The sequence below is a fragment of the Pteronotus mesoamericanus genome, unplaced genomic scaffold (genome assembly GCF_021234165.1).
Source record: "Pteronotus mesoamericanus isolate MK-2021 breed Mesoamerican mustached bat unplaced genomic scaffold, CSHL_Meso_final contig_256, whole genome shotgun sequence".
NCBI classification, from domain to species: Eukaryota; Metazoa; Chordata; class Mammalia; order Chiroptera; family Mormoopidae; genus Pteronotus; species Pteronotus mesoamericanus.
The window spans coordinates 4,828,051-4,844,159 of record NW_026555108.1 but is presented as its reverse complement, the minus strand read 5'-3'; the positions used below and the strand labels follow the sequence as shown (position 1 = coordinate 4,844,159).

General features: G+C 36.4%; 1 protein-coding gene across 1 annotated transcript in view; it reads left to right on the top strand.

The window, feature by feature from the left end:
• The window catches only part of TEX11 (testis expressed 11), a 156,101-nt gene that overhangs the window by 45,396 nt on the left and 94,596 nt on the right, over window positions 1–16,109 (top strand). Inside the window, exons 8-9 of the mRNA XM_054574233.1 lie at window positions 2,339–2,424; window positions 13,915–13,969. Coding sequence (XP_054430208.1) covers window positions 2,339–2,424; window positions 13,915–13,969 — 141 coding nt within the window. The remainder of the gene's footprint in view (window positions 1–2,338; window positions 2,425–13,914; window positions 13,970–16,109) is intronic.

The following is a 16,109-nucleotide window of genomic DNA, read 5'->3' as shown; positions in this document are numbered from 1 at the left end:
AGCAGTCTTGGCTATAGGTTCCTGCTTTTCATCACTTTGAATACTTCTTGCCAGTCCCTTCTAGCCTGCAAAGTTTCTGTTGAGAAATCAGCTGGCAGTCTAATGGCAGCTCCTTTGTGGGTAACTAACTGCTTTTCTCTTGCTGCTTTTAAGATTCTTTGTCCTTTACCTTTGGCATTTTAATTATGACATGTTTTTGTGTGGGCCTCTTTGGGTTCATCTTGTTTGGGACTCTGTGCTTCTTCCACTTGTGTGTCTATTTCCTTCACCAGGTTAGGGAAATTTTTCATTATTTTTTTTTTTCAAATAGGTTTTCAATTTCTTGCTCTCTTCCTTCGCCTTTTGGCACTCCCATGATGCACACGTTGGTATTCTTGAAGTTTTTCCAGAGGCTACTTAAACTATCCTCAGTTTTTAGGTTCTTTTTTTTCTTTTTGCTGTTCTGATTGTTTTCTGCTTCCTTATTTTCTAAATCACAGATTTGATCCTCTGCTTAATCTACTCTACTGTTGATCCCCTGTAACATAGTCTTCATTTCAGTTACTATATTCTTTATTTCTAACTTTTATGTTTTCTGTCTCCATTTTTATGTTTCCTGTCTCTTTGTTGAAGTTTTCACTGTCCCTCTACTCTTCCCCTAAGTTCCCTTAGCATCCTTATAACCAGTGTTTTTGAAGTGTACATCTGGTAGATTGTTTTTCTCCATTTTATTTAGTTTTTTTTTTCTTGAGTTTTGTTGTGTTCTTTCATTTGGGATGTTTCTTTGTCTCCTCTTTTTTTTTTTTTTTTGCCTCCCTGTGCTCATTTCTCTGTATTAGGTAGAGCTGCTATTTCTCCCAGTCACGGTAGAGTGGCCATATGCAGTAGGTGTTCTGTAGGGTCCAAGGGCACAGCCTCCTCAGTCACCTGAGCTGGGCATTCCAGGTGTGTTCCTCCACGTGGCCTGTGTGGACACTGCTCTTGTAGTTGAGCCTTGATTGCTATTGGCATGTCAATGAGAGGGATTTTCCCCAAGATCGATGGGTTGTGAGGACTGGCCCTGACTGCAGCAGATATGCAGGTGCTGACCCTTCAGTGAGACTCTGGTGCCCACTGAATTTGTCCCTTGAGTGTATCTCTTGTGGAGATGGTGTGGTGGTTCTCTGGCATGGTCTGAAGCTCTCTACCAGGTATGCTGGCTCTGACACCTTCCAAGATCAGCCACGACCTGTTCCCTGCCTGGAACTACCTGACATGAGCTACAGAGTGATATGCAGAAGGCTGCCACTTGTGCTGTACTTGGAGGTGCCCAGGAGAAGCTAAGCTACAAACTAAGGCTGTCTATCACTAATGCTGGGCTTGGGGCTGCTTAGCAAGTGTATGGGTAACACTGAGGCCAGATGCTATTGTTTGGGGTTTTGGACCTTTGAGAGATTTTAGGAAAGTCTGCAGCATGAGCCAGTACAGAGACTGTTTGTACGGAAAAGCCACTGGAAACGGCTCAGGAGAGCCTGAAGGTTGAGTGGGGTGAGGTGTCAGGGAATTACAAGGGCTATGTGAACAGTGTTAGCCAGGTTGATGGAGATGCAGGTAGTGTGCCTGCCTTCTGGCTCTGTTGGGGGAGGACTAAGCAAAGGAATCCCCACTGGTTTTCACAGCCAAAATATATGGGGAGTTCTCTTCCTGGCACTGGAACCCTGGGCTGGAGGGCCTGAGTGCGGCTGGGGTGCCTTCCTCCTCTAGGAGGACCTCAGCAGCCGAGATGGTCCTCACAATTTCTAACTGTCACATGTGGCTGTAGGACCAGCCTGTTCATGACTCTGCCCCACCCACCAGTTTCAGTGTGGCTTCTTTTGTATACCTCTAGTTATAGGACTTCTGTTCAGCTAGTTTTCAGGTGATTCTGCATGATGCTTGTTCTGCAGTTAAATTATAATTTTAATATGGTTGTTGAAGGATGCCAGTACTGCATTTACCTTTACTGCCATCTTTACCAAAAGCTCAGTGTAATCTCTATAGATATTTCTTTAATGATTATTTATTTATTTTTAGAGTGTGAGGAAGGGAGAAAGAGAGGGAGAGAAACATTGATGTGCTATAGAAACATTGATCAGTTGCTCACATGTGCCCCCAACCAGGGACCTGGCCTGCGCAACTCCAGCATGTTCCCTGACCATGAATTGAACCAACGAGCTTTCAGTTTGCAGGATGACATGCAGCCCACTGAGCCATGCCAGTCAGGGCTGTATAGATATTTTAATGTTAAGATGAGATGAGACACATTCAGGATGTTATGGCTATAGACTAGATATTTTAGTGTTAAATAAATCATGAATCTGACCTATTTTTTCTATTGCAGGTCAACTATCTTCTTGTTCTCTGTTACAACTTTGGAGTAGAATCCCACATGCTGCATAAATATGAAGAAGGTTGTTTCTGGCTTAGGTAATATAAACAAAAATAATAAATGTAAATTCAAGAATATTATCATAAAGTTTAGTTAATACTTATTGTATGGTGTTTTGGCAGTTCAGACATTCTCTGACTTCAAAAGCCAACATGCTAAATTTATTTACTTCTTTAACATGTATTGTTTATTATTCTTACATGTTGCCAGTGATAGAAAAATGTATTATACTCTTAATATAACATAAGAGCATGCTCCCTTCCCATTCTTCCTTTGTATCTTCATGAAGAATATGGAAATTCTTTTTTGCTTTGGGACATATTGTCTGCTAATCCCACAGTATAAGGGTGGGAGGGGTGGGCAAGAATGGGATCAACTAAAATTATTAGTTTCAAATGAATTTTGGTATTTTAATATCAGTCAAGTAAGTGTATATTTGGCACTTACTATATGCTCACTACTGTGCTAAAATTTGTACTCTTGTGTTGACTATGGAAATATCAAGGGAATAGTGCAAAAATACAGCTGTGTACACAGACTCTGTATTTTACTGAATACCTAGGCACAGCACAGATTCTGACACACAGTAGATACTCAGTAATTTCTGTTTGTATGATTTTATGTGCAAATGTAGTCTTCTGGAGATGCTGCACAAGGCACTTTGAATATCAGGGGATCACAGAGTAAAATATATCAAATCAACTCACCAAATATTTTCTCTTTCTTAGTACAGGGTTATTTCTGGTTGCTTGGAGATACTCCCATGACTAGTTTAAATACTGTGAAATTTACATTTGCCATTAATGAAATAAATACAAATATGGTCATTAAGATGACAGCACTCAGACATGTATCTCTCTAAAAATATTGATGCAAATAACTTGTTTATGTAAAGGACTTTAGAGCTCAAAGATTTATCAAACTCTGTAAAGAACTATGCTTCCACTTTGTTGTACATCTGAAACTGGGACAGAATGGTATTGAATGTAAACTGTGGTTGACAGAACAGGCTTATGCAGTTATAAGAAAGAACTATATTTGTCTTAATTTAGAATGCTTCATACAAGTGCAATATACCTGAGATTTTTATTTTCAATCACATTTTTATAAGTTGGATTACTTAAAAAATATACCAAAGGAGCTAAGTAGTTTAGCATAGGTTTCCTTTAAAGGAACACTTTTTAAAAAATTGTTATTCTATTACAGTTGTCCCAATTTTTCCCCCTTTGCCCTCCTTTGCCCAGCCCTTGCCCTGCTCCCACAGTCAGTTCCCACACTGCTGTCCATGTCCATGGGTCATTCGTACATGTTTTCCAACTAGTTCTTCCTCTTCTTACCACCATTATCCCCCTTCCTTCTCCCCACTGGTCACTGTCAGTCTCCTTTAATAAAGTGAATGATCAGTGAGTTCTATTTGGCAGGCTTTGGCAGGATTTAAGGGTAGTGCACTCACAAAGTTTACAGCAGACACTTACCAAAAGACTCGTATGCCAAGAAGACAGAAATAGGAAGGATAAGAACAGCATGTTGGTGCCATAGATGGCTTAAGACAATAGAGGTGAACTTGAAGTTTATGTTAAGAATGCGGGAGAATGTTCTCTGGGAACTGGTCGTAAGAGTAGGCTGAGGCTTGAGGTGGCATGACATGTAGGTTATTTTCACCTATACCATGGATTGTTGACTTTTTTTATTGTTGTTCAGTTACAGTTGCCCCGCCCTTTTCCCTGTTGCTCTCCCCTGTCCCGCTCTCCCTTTCTTACCTGTCATCAGTTTTTAGAAAACCTTACAGAAAGAAAAAGTGGTAGTGACAGGACATGACTGACATCCATACCATAAAATAACTATATCAAATTTTTACTATATATTTAGTGGATGTATTTCTAAAAATGTAATTTGACCTGCAGCCATATTTTCATCAAAATCTTTAGAGAGCACCACTATATTTTGAGTCTTTTGTGTTCTTTCTTTTCCTTTCAGTTTTATTTTGTATTGGTTTCAGGTGAACAGTTTAGTGTTTAGACAATCATATACTTTACATAGCGTTCTCCTCAATATTTCCAGTGCTCAACTGGCACCATAATGCATAGTTATCACAATATTACTGATTATATTCCCTCTGCTGTACTTTATATCCCTGGGACTATTTTGTAACTACCAATTTGTAGTTACTAGTTCCTTCACCTCTTTCACCCAGTCCTCCAAACCCCCTCCCCTCTGGCAACTATCAGTCCACTCTCTCTGAGTCTTTTGTGTTCTTATCACGAGACTGGGATTGGGCAACACAGGCAGCACTTGAATTCTAGCCCTAGTTATTATATACAATTTTAATTTCTTTGCCTGATTTTTTTCCCACATCTTTTGGAGATAGAAAAACAACTTGGTGAATTATTTTCAAATGCTTTGAAAAAAATTGTATTTTAATGTGTTTTAGAAAGTCAAAAATAATTATATTATTAACAATAAGAATCTAGCAAATGGATAGTTTTTCTAGTATTAGGTCAACTATCAGTTAAAATCTAAATAATCTGTGACATCACTGTGTAAATTGTGAATATTGTGATACCTGCATATTAGAGTGATTTTGGAGCTTAAGTACTATGATGCACGTATTGTAGAGTATTCAGTAACATGAGTGGGAAAATAGAAACTGCTCTAGGTAATGTGTTTGTGATTTACTGGAAGTAGACACTAATGTGGTTAGTTCAGTAGGTTGTTCTAAAATTGATCACAGTCAAGTCAAATATGGATTACTTGTTGAGTTCCCAAGTAAAACTATCATAAGGATAGTTACCCACATCTTCTGTCATATACTACTAATCTATGGAACAGTTTTTTCATCATGCTTTAATTATCCATGTGTTGAGAAACTGTTGAGAGCATTTGGTGATACAAGCAGGAATGAAGAGCTGCTAATTAAACACTCTTTGTAAATTTTATACCAGAAGGAGGCTATGCAAAGTGAGTGTACTTTCTATAGGCTTAACTCTTTTGAGAAAAGTGAATATCTTAAGCTAGAGGGTATATACAGTTTGGAAGTACCCATTCAGTCTAAGAGGAAAAACCCTGTTTTTACACTAATGGTAATATATCAAAATTGCTCTAGTATTTTAGAATTTTGTTGAAATAAAAGCCTAGCATAAAGGGTGATAGTGAGTATTGTTTAAAAAGCTCTTTTCTTCCCCTCAATTCTTGTTAACAAATCTCAATTTGGGACTTTTCTCAGTTTCTGTCTCTTCTCTGACTAAGAAAAGTTCAAGAACAGCTGCTGCTCTCCTTGCTTTCTGCCACATTCTTTTGACCCTGCCCCCTTATTAGAGATATCACAGATTAAGAGAAGGCTACTGTACTTGTGAGTGAAATTGGGAATCCTTCAGCTTACTTTTTACTGTGGGCGTCAAGGTACCGCCTTGATGTATTTAGTGACAAATTCAGTTAGGACTCTGTAAATATAAAATTTCAGACCTTTGAAATCAAAATGCCAACTTTGGAAATGTGTTTAAGAGGGGTTTTTTGTTTAATATAATGTATTTTTTCTCCTATTCTTTCCCTTTTGTAATCCTTGCTATATTGAGCTCCTCTGTTTGCTCTTGGCAGAAGGCAAGAATAAGTAAATGAGAAGAGACTTGATATAGAACTTTCTTCTGCAGTCTAGGAGGTTTATTCGGGACCTCTCAGTTGCCCTGGTGGAATTTAAATTTGCTGTGTATCTTTTAAAGTCTTATCTAATAAATTGAACATATATTATACTGAACTTGGCCTTTTAGAGGTGGTGTACAGAAATTGCACTGTGACTAATTATTATTCTACAAGAAGCACTGTAAACCAAATAAATACAACTAAGTCCAGTTCCAAAAGCTTTGGGGTTACATTGATTTACTGCAAAGATTTTGTACATTTTTCCCCTGGGAGGAAAATACCCCAATCTCAAATCTTAGTCATACTCTTAATTATTGATGATTTTTAAAAAGTTTCTAGTACTTCTTTGTAATTCACTCAGCTGAGGCTACTGACTGGTAAACACTTGGAAACTTCCTTTTTTCCTTTTGCTGTAACAAGACTTATTTTCTTACTATGGCAAATTAAATTTAGGGGAGAATATTCAAAATGAAAGGGCAATGCCCATGGATATAGTAAAAATACTATCTAAAACTTCTGTGCTTATTAAGGAAATTCTATGTGCTATTTAAAAAACTTTAAATACCATGAAAATACATAATATAGAAAGAGAGTTCCCTGTAACCCCACACTCATAAATGCTCAGTATTAATAGTTTGCTTTATGTTAGTTTTTTTTCAAAAGCAGTTTTTAAAAGCTCTGTCAATATATTAAATGGCAAGGAAAACATGAGAATCATTGCAGTGTATTTGGAGGATTTAAGGAGTTGATGATTTTTTTTAAAAAATGGACTGTAAATAAAGAAGATTAATGGAAAAAAAGCCAAAAAGTATACATAGGAAAATATCAAATTTGTAATTTCTTATTATGTTAAAGACAATGAGCACAATTGGGAAAAGGACAGAAGATATTTGAATTAGATGAAGTCCTGGAGAATTGGATAAAACCCCGAAGGTGTTCTGTAAAAAATAATCTAACATTGATCTTAATAAATGAAATTGAAATGACCCTGCTTCTTTAAACTGCATGTCAGAGCCTGAGTGTTTATAAATTCCTGAAGACAAGAGTCCTTTGTAGTTTAACAAAAATGGAAGTATTTCTCAACCCCTTTGTGAGATTTCTGTCTGTGCTGCCTTTCTTTCCTTAGGATCCGAAGAAAGCATGATTTCTTCAGCACTCTTTTGAGACCATGGTTACAGTTTATATTATCTTAAAAGAAACAACAACCTAAACATAGTATTGCTAGATTTTTTGGAGTGAATAAATAATTGGATTGGCTGGCAGTCTCTTAGAGGAGGAGTAATTTTTGAGCTCTCTTTCTAACATTATTTTTAATTTCTCTAAAACTAATTTAAACTTTTCTCAGTTGGTAGCTAATGTGAATTGCTTTCTATTAGTTGGGAATAGTTTTTACTCTGGATGTAGTATCCTCAAATGGAAGAGAAGTGTGTCTCTTTCCTGCTTCTATAAAACTTTTTATTTCTCTCATGGAATCAGAAGAGAAGAATTCAGCAAAAATTATACTTTGGTTTTCTAAATTCATAGCACTTACAGTTAGTGAACCCAGGTTATGTAATTACCATGCTGGATTAAAAAATGGCTATTATGGCCCTGGCTGGTGTGGCTCAGTAGGTTTTGCACCCACCTACGAACCAAAGGGTGGCTGGTTCAATTCCCAGTGCCTGGGTTGCAGGCCAGGTCCCCAGCAGGGGGTGTGTGAGATGCAACCACACATTGATGTTTCTCTCCCTCTCTTTCTCCATCTCAAAAAATAAATAAAATCTTAAAAAAAATAAAAATGGCTACTATGTTTACAATAAGGAGAGTATTTGTGAGATTTTTTTTTAATTTATCAATGTTTAGCCTTTACTAGGGCTATATAGGAATGTACAGGGTCAGGCAGAAGTAACGCCTGCTTGAGTGGTTAGTAGCGTAATAATATGAGTGTGATAATTTATAGTTTAATTTGAACATTTTACCTAAAATGTCATATGGTATGCTTGAATGTGATATTGTTATGTTACAGAATTACATGCTTATGATTTTGTAATAAAAGACTGTAATAAAAAAGGTGCATTATTTGTGCCAGACCCTGTATATCCCCAGATGTCTTCTAATGAGAGGTAAAGGAAGTAACAAAATAAACATAAATGTATTTATGTGCACAAAAATTAATAGTTCAATACATGGGCCCGAGAGAAGTTTGTTTATGTTACTTAATGTTCATTCCTTATTTTCCCTTCTGTTCCCTTGAGAATTTGACAATATTATTCATAGTCAGGCAGTAAGATTTAAGGAAAGATTACAGAGCTAATAGTAGAAAATCTGTTACTAGTCAACTGTGTGACTTTGTCATTCACCTAACTACTACTGTGTGCTGGGATGTCCATTATCTGTGTCACAGGCTTGTAATGAAGATAATATAAGTAACATAATAGTACTTTGAAAAATTAAGGATATTCTCTAATCATAGACTATGATAAAATTATTAACTGTAAAAATGATCACATGTAACACCTGTTTCAATGGAAAATGGAAGTATTAGCACCATCTTGTGGAAATAGAATGAATTGTATAGTAGCAATTTTAATAAGAAGATAATTTAGTATAAATAATACTTTAGAGCTGCAAGAATCCTTACAGATCATCTAGTTCAGTAATTTAGAACCTTTGTTCTGTGATACCCTAGGTTTTTGTCAAAGGCAAAGATTTACATGATCTGAAGAGAACAAAGTATGATGCCCTAGGTTTTTGCCAGAAGAGTTTCAGAATCTCCTTTAAGAGGAAGGAGGAGACTTATCCACAGATCTCTAAGATCCCCATTTTGCTGCAGAGAAGTTAGGCTTTTATCAATTTCCTATGTAGTGTGTTCTTGTAAGATTTTGCTTGGAAAAAAATGACTGCTGCTTTATAGTATGAAGATGACTGATACGCATCAACTTCAGATTGTTCAGATTCCTTATTTTTACAGATAAGGAAATGGAAATTTAGAGAGATTAAGAGATTTATACGAGGGCACCTAGCTGTAGCACTAGATCTCCAGTGTTTCATGAATAGTTTTTTTCCAAATGTCGGCAGTGATGTCCCCTCTTTGATCCCTGATTTTATTAATCTGAGTCTTTTCCTTTTCTTGGTCAGTCTAGCTTAGTCCATCAATTTGTTGGATCTTTTCAAAGCACCAACCTTCAGTTTTCTTGATATTCTTTATAGTGTTCCAGTTACCTATTTCATTTATTTCCACTGTAATCTTCATGACTCTTTCCCTCTGTGCTTGCTTTATGTTTAGTTTGCTCTTTCATTTTCCCAAGATGGAAGGTTGAGGATATGTTTATTGATTTTAGTGGGGGGGTGTGGAGAGAAAGACATAAATCTGTTGCCCCTTGTATGCACCTTGACTAGGGATGGAACCCACAACCTAGGTGTGTGCCCTGATCTGGAATTGAACCTGCAATCTCCTTTTGGTGTAGGGATGACTTTCCAACTAGCTGAGCCACCTGGCCAGGGCACTTCTTCCATGCTCTTGCTTAGTTGAAGTATTTCGGAGTTTCTGACCTCTATTATTTTCCTTTCTTTAAAGAGCTTCTTTTTGTAAGGCTGGTCTACTGGAAAGAAATTCCCTCAAAAGGAGAAAGTCTTTATCTCTTCTTTACCTTTGAATATTTTCACCAGGTACAGAATTTTAGGTTGGTGGTATTTTTCTGTTAACATTTCAAGTATTTCACTGCACTCTCTTCTTGCATGGTTTTTGAAATGTTGAATTTAATTCTTGGCATCTTTATGGGTAAGTTTTTTTTACCCTCTGGCTTGTTTCAGGAGTTTTTCATTTATCCTTGATTTTTTTGTAATTTGAAAATGAGATGCCTAGGTGTAGTGTATTGGTATTTATCCTGCTTTGTGTTCCCTAAGTTCCTTGGATGTGTGATTTGGTATTGGACATTAATTTGGGAGAAATTCTTAGTCATTGTTTCCGATATTTCTTCTGTTCCTTTCTCACTTTTTCCATTACACTTATTTTACACCTTTTGATAGTTGTCCCACAGTCCTTGGCTATTATGTTCTTTTTAGTTTTTGTTTTCTTTGCTTTTCAAGGATGCTGTTGATAAAGACTCTAGCTAATAGATTGGTTCCTCAGCCATGTCCAGTTTATTAAAAATCCCATCAGAGACATTCCCAATGTCTGTTACAGTGTTTTTTTTTAATCTCTCGACTTTTTTTGGTTCTTTCTTAGGCTTTCCATCTCTTTGTTTATATTGTCCATCTGTCTACTTTATGCATTAGAACCCTTATAATATTAACTAGAGCTATTTTATATTCCCAGCCTGGTAATTCCAACATCTCTGCCATGTCTGGTGTTGATGCTTGCTCTGTCTCTTCAAATTCTGGGGAGTTTTTGCCTTTGTTATGTCTTGTAATTTTTCTTTTTACGTGTACATGAATGCACTGAGTAAAAATAACTATTGTAAATAGGCCTTTAGTGATGTGGTGGTTAGGTTTGCAGGGAATGGAAGAGTTCTATAGTCCTATAAATATTTCTCAGTCTTTTAGTGAGCTTATGCCTCTGAACTGTGAACTTCACAAGTGTTTTCTCAGGTTTTTTTTCCTTCCCTCTTAGGTGGTACAGAATGGCTAGAGTAGGGCAGGGGTGAGTATTTCTCTTCCACAGGTCAGTTAAGCTCTGACAATACCTCAAGAGGTTAGGGGCTGGTTAACTAGTTTCCTATCAGGACAGACCTTGTTAAGATGAAGAGTGCTCCGGAGTATTTCAACATAGTTTCTTTTAGCCTCCACCTGCCAAAGCCCAAGGGGATATTTTTCTGATATTTGCCATGGGAATCTGGTTGAGCTCCTGTAGGTCTATCTGACAGTATTGTGGGTTCCCCTCTATGGCTGTGTTCCCCTGGAGTTTTTAAATCTCAGACTTGTCCACACTGAGCTTTCAGCAGTCAGTTTTGTAATTCACAAACTCCTGTTCCAGCACTGGTTCCCTTTGCAGTTTCTGCTTTTGAGTCTTTCCTGTGGTAAGCCACAATTCCTTGTGTTTGCCTGTTTGCTCTCCAATCTTGAGGGCCGTGGTTTGCCCTGTGTCTTTCATTCTCATGCGGATCCAAGAAGAGTTGTTGTTTCTTCAGCCTTTTCAGCTTTTTCTTGTTGTTAGAATGGGGTTGTGACTTCCAAACTCCTTATAGGTGGAACCTAAAACCAAAAGTGTGGGTTTCTTTTTAAGCTTGGCTTCCTTACCTTTGTAAACCAAAATTAATTTTAGACTGTAATAGAGAATAAAAGTCATTTATTTGAGAGAAAAAAAAGGGGCTGCTGCCTGGGAGACACAGATTCAGGTAGTAACTTAAATTGTATTCCATCAAGTTAAAGGGGAGATCCTCTTTTATAGCGAAACTTCTCTCCAGGGATGGAGAGAAACTTTGCTCTGGGCAATGGGCACATGATGCAGTGCACAGATGTTTTGCTGAGTTGTACACTTGAAACCTGTATGGTTTCATGAAACATTGTCACCCCAATAAATTCAATGAAAGAAGTTTCTACCTAGGTTCTCAATTTGGTCTGTTTTATGTAAGTGGGGTATCCAAATTGTGCAGTTTTGATTAGACAGGGGAGGTCTCAGTCCATTGGTAGAAAGGTGAAACTAGGACTTCTCTGTAGTGGTTGACTCAGACATTGTAAACACATGGGCATAGTGCCAGAAGCTGAGGTTTTAGTCGGAGGTCTTCCAGGAATACAGAATACTCGAGAAGCCCCTATCCTTAGTGGCCATTTCCTAATGGCCACTCGGCTCTTGTTATTTGTAGTATTTGAGTCCTTCATTGACCATGGCTAGTCCATTTAAGCAGAGTAATTGGTTCTTGAGGGGTACATCAAATGAATCTTATTTTCTATTTTCATACCATCACCCCCAGATCAGAGTACCTTAATTTTCAGTTATTGTTTGGTAAGAGGTTCTCCTGGAGCCATTTGAGCCATTCAGGCTCTTGGCTCTTTGTTGATGGACCTGTGTATTTCTTGAGGAATGCTTTTTAGTCTTCCTCAGATCATCCTCTGATTACTCCTGAGTAGCTGTAGCCAAGGACATATGCATAACTACCTGTATCCTCAGGGAAGGGTGTAGCCCCAGGATTGTTGTTAGCTATGTCCCCTCTTTTAAACTTTTTTTTTTTACTTCACTTGTTGCTACTATTATCTTGGAGCTACTAGTCCCCTCTTAATTGCTCACCACCAAGGTCTCCATTGTTTTTAATAATGGCCCTTAGGCAGGAACATCGCCTGCTGTGTTCTAAATAAAGTCAGTCCCTTCGTGCAGAGATACTGAACTCTTCCACTTTCTTGCACGCTTTTCTCCCTGTGCAGAGCCTCAGTGCCACACTACTGGAGTTTGGGGCAGGAAATGGCATGCTTCTGGAGTGCCACCCCTGCTCTATGAGTGGATGCTGAGGAGATGGTTGTCCTAGACCTTATTAGCATGCCCTCCAGGCATGGAAGCTCTGCCCCATAAGCCAGCCTGGATGAAGACAATTACGGTCTAGTATTCTTAACCTGTTACACTGGAGGTAGAGTCCTTACCCTAAGAGTGAGAATTGGATGGATAAAGACCCAGTTCTTTCATTGTTGCCCCTCCCCAGGTGAAACCATAGCCTAGGAGTCTAGGGGCTGGAGGAAGAGTGAATGCCCACCTTCTTAACTGCATTCATCTGAGTAGCTTCCATCACATGGAGCTGGTGTGGATAGCAGCAGTTGTGGATAAGAGAGGGGATAGGAGCTCAAATAGAACAGACTTGCACTGTTTTGAGATTTAGTTGTTGTTTTGAATAAATATTTTTTTCATTTACTGTAGACCCTTAAGACAATTTCCAGAGACTTTAAATGGTCATTTATTTTAACATTTTTCCCAGGGAAATGGTTGTTTCACTAGAGAGAAGGTCTGAGAACTCCATATACCACCATTACAAAAGTTCCATCCTCATTGGTTATTTTAAAAACTGGATGTAGAAGGTTTAATGTACCATAAGAGACATCTGTGAGATAGACTTACAATGACTAGGCCAGCATTATAGTATCCTTGTTAGCAAGAGGAAAACTCAGTTTGGTAGCTCTGGGTCTTTTTAAAGTTTTTAGAAAGGAATATTTGAAAGTAATGTCTTCAATTTAATTCAGTTTAACAAAATTTTATTGGCATCCTCCCTTGGAATATCAATTTTATGGTAAGTGATCTTTGCTTTGTTTTTTAAGTTTTAGGTTTTGAAACCCTGATGCTCATATTAATATATTATTTGTGGTTATCAGAATGTCCCATAGATAACATGGTTTGGTAATTAAAGCAGAAAACTGAAAGTCAAATTTCTCTACTCCCCAACCCCTCATTCTCATTTTCAATATCAATCCAGGAAATATTAGAAATCACTTAACTGCTAAATTGGTTCTTTCAGCTACAAAATGGAACTAATAGTGCTTCACAAGGGTGTTGTGAAGCTTAATAAATATTGCTAAGCATTTGTTTTCATGAAAATGCTGTATTTGTTTTATTTAAAATATATTTATATTTCTTAGACTTTAAAAGATGCCCACTAAGAGCTTGTATACATATGTAATCTAGCTCAGTGCTATATATATTTATATATATATATATATATATAAATATATATATATTTCCAAATGGAAAAGAACATTAATGTAATTATAGCATTGATTTATTTGATAAAATATCCTGAGAAATTGTGGCTTTTTGTAATTAGAAAGTAATGCTTTATAAAATTGATTTTCATGTGTTAATTGTCTAATAACCTGTTGTAGTGCAAAATAGAAAAGTTGGAATAAAGTATAATTATATCATGTCTGCTTAGTAATATATAATCTTTAACAATATAATCAATGAATATCTATTTTTTTCCTTTTTTTATTATTAGCCAAAGCTATGATATTGCGAAGATAGATAAGAGTTCTGTTGATCCTGAAATGCTGGTAAGAATCATGTTAAATATTGCAGAATTGGGTAGAAAAAATATAGTTTATGTTATTATAATAACCTATTCCCCCAAGTTGTGAATAGGTTATCTGTTGGGCACATCATTTAATATTTCAGTGTATTAGTTTCTATAAAATTGATATACTATACCTGTAGGGTAGATTCTTGCACCCATGAGTTAATATATGTTAAGTGCTTAAACAACCTTTGGCTCTAAAGTTTCAGCTTTTATTATTGAATGTTAAAAATTCTGGGTTTTCCCCTGACCACACAGATAGAACAGGCTTGTTATGGGAGTTAATTTTAATATTTAATCAAGCAAAATGTGATATGTAAACAAATCTGATGTAAAACCAATTTAATACATGCTACAGCAAAATGGAATGTTTTGAATATCTGTTTCTGCTTCTTACCATTATAGTGTATCAATCAAAATGTAACAATATATATATTCATATTCAATTATATATATTCATATATATGCAATGTTATAGAAGGGGAATAAGAGAGAAGTATAAAACATGGCCTGTACTCTTATGTTTATATTTAAAGTATAAAATTAATACAAGTGAATGCAGCAGAGTATTACTCAGCCTTGAAAAGGAAGGAAATTCTGATTCATGCCACAACATAGATGAACCTTGAGGATATTGTGCTAAATGAAATAAGACATTCACAATAAGACAAATACTGTATGATTCTACTTAGAGAAAGTACCTTGAGTAGTCACATTCATAGAGACAAAGTAGAATGGTGGCTACAGGGGTTTGGAGGAAAGGGAACAATGGGAGCTATTGTTTATTAGGTACAGAATTTCAATTTTGCAAGCTTAAAAGAGTTTTGTAGGTATCTGGTTCTGATGGTTGCACAACAATATGAATATACCTAATACTACTGAACCATATACTTAAAAATGGTTAAGATGATTAATTTTATGGTATATGTAGATTATCATAATTAAAAATGTACTGCAATAGTATGACAGAAAGGGTTATTATACAGCAATGAGAAAAAAATGAGCTATAAGTCCTGGCCAGGTGGTTCAATTGGTTGGAGCATTGTCCCATACACCAAAAGGTTATAAATTTGATCCCAGGTTAGAGGATATTTCTAAGTTGCAGGTTTGATCCCTGGTCAGGGCACATACAGGAGACAACTGATTGATGTTTTTCTCTCTCCCCCTCTCTCTCTGTTCCTCTCTCTAAAATCAATAAACATATCCTTGAGTGAGGATAAAAAAAAGAACTATAAGAATTGAAAGAATATGGTTATTCTGACATGTAATGTTGACTAAATAAAGCAAGATATAAAGTAGTACATGCTGTATGGTACCTTAAATGTAAATGTAAAAAACAGGTAGAACTAACAGTTCATGGTGTTGGAAAGTCAGGTAATTGGTTACCCTTGTTGGGAAGTGTCTGAAAAGGGGCATGAAGTGAGCCTGTTGTTAATGTTCTATTTCTTGATACCTGTGTCATTAACATACATGTGTTCACTTTATGAAAATTTATGTACTCTTGAGATTTTTAACTTTTTTGCATTTTATGCTTTGATTAAAATTTCAAAAACAGATTTCCAACTGAGTAAAAGTGAAACAATTTGGGAAGGCCAAGTGATAAACTGTGTGGTACTGACCTGAAGTTTGTACAAGGACATGCAGGAAGTGGAATATTAAGGTTGACTGGAGTAGTTGAAGAAGGCCTGTGGTAGGAAGGCCTTGAAAAATAGATAGGATCCATACAGTTAAAATGGAGGGAATACCAGGCAAGGGAGTTAGAACAGATGATATCTGGAGGAGGAAATGAGGATGAAAGACAGGATCCATTGTGATTGAACTGTATGTGTATTGCAAAGATTATGAAGTAGTTTTCTTTTCTTTTTTTTGGTTTTAAATATTTTTTAATTAAAGTATAGTTGCTGAAGTAGTTTTTATTTTATGCTAACATTACTTTATTGAGGTTTAATTTATGAACAATTATTTGCACAATAATTGTACAAATCTTAAGTGTACAGCTTGGTGAATTTTAATATATCTATATAGTCTTGTTACTATCATACAAATCAAGTTATAGAAATTTATATCACCTTAAAATTTCTCTTGGATAATGCTCAAGGGAAATAGTCAAGGTCCAGCAC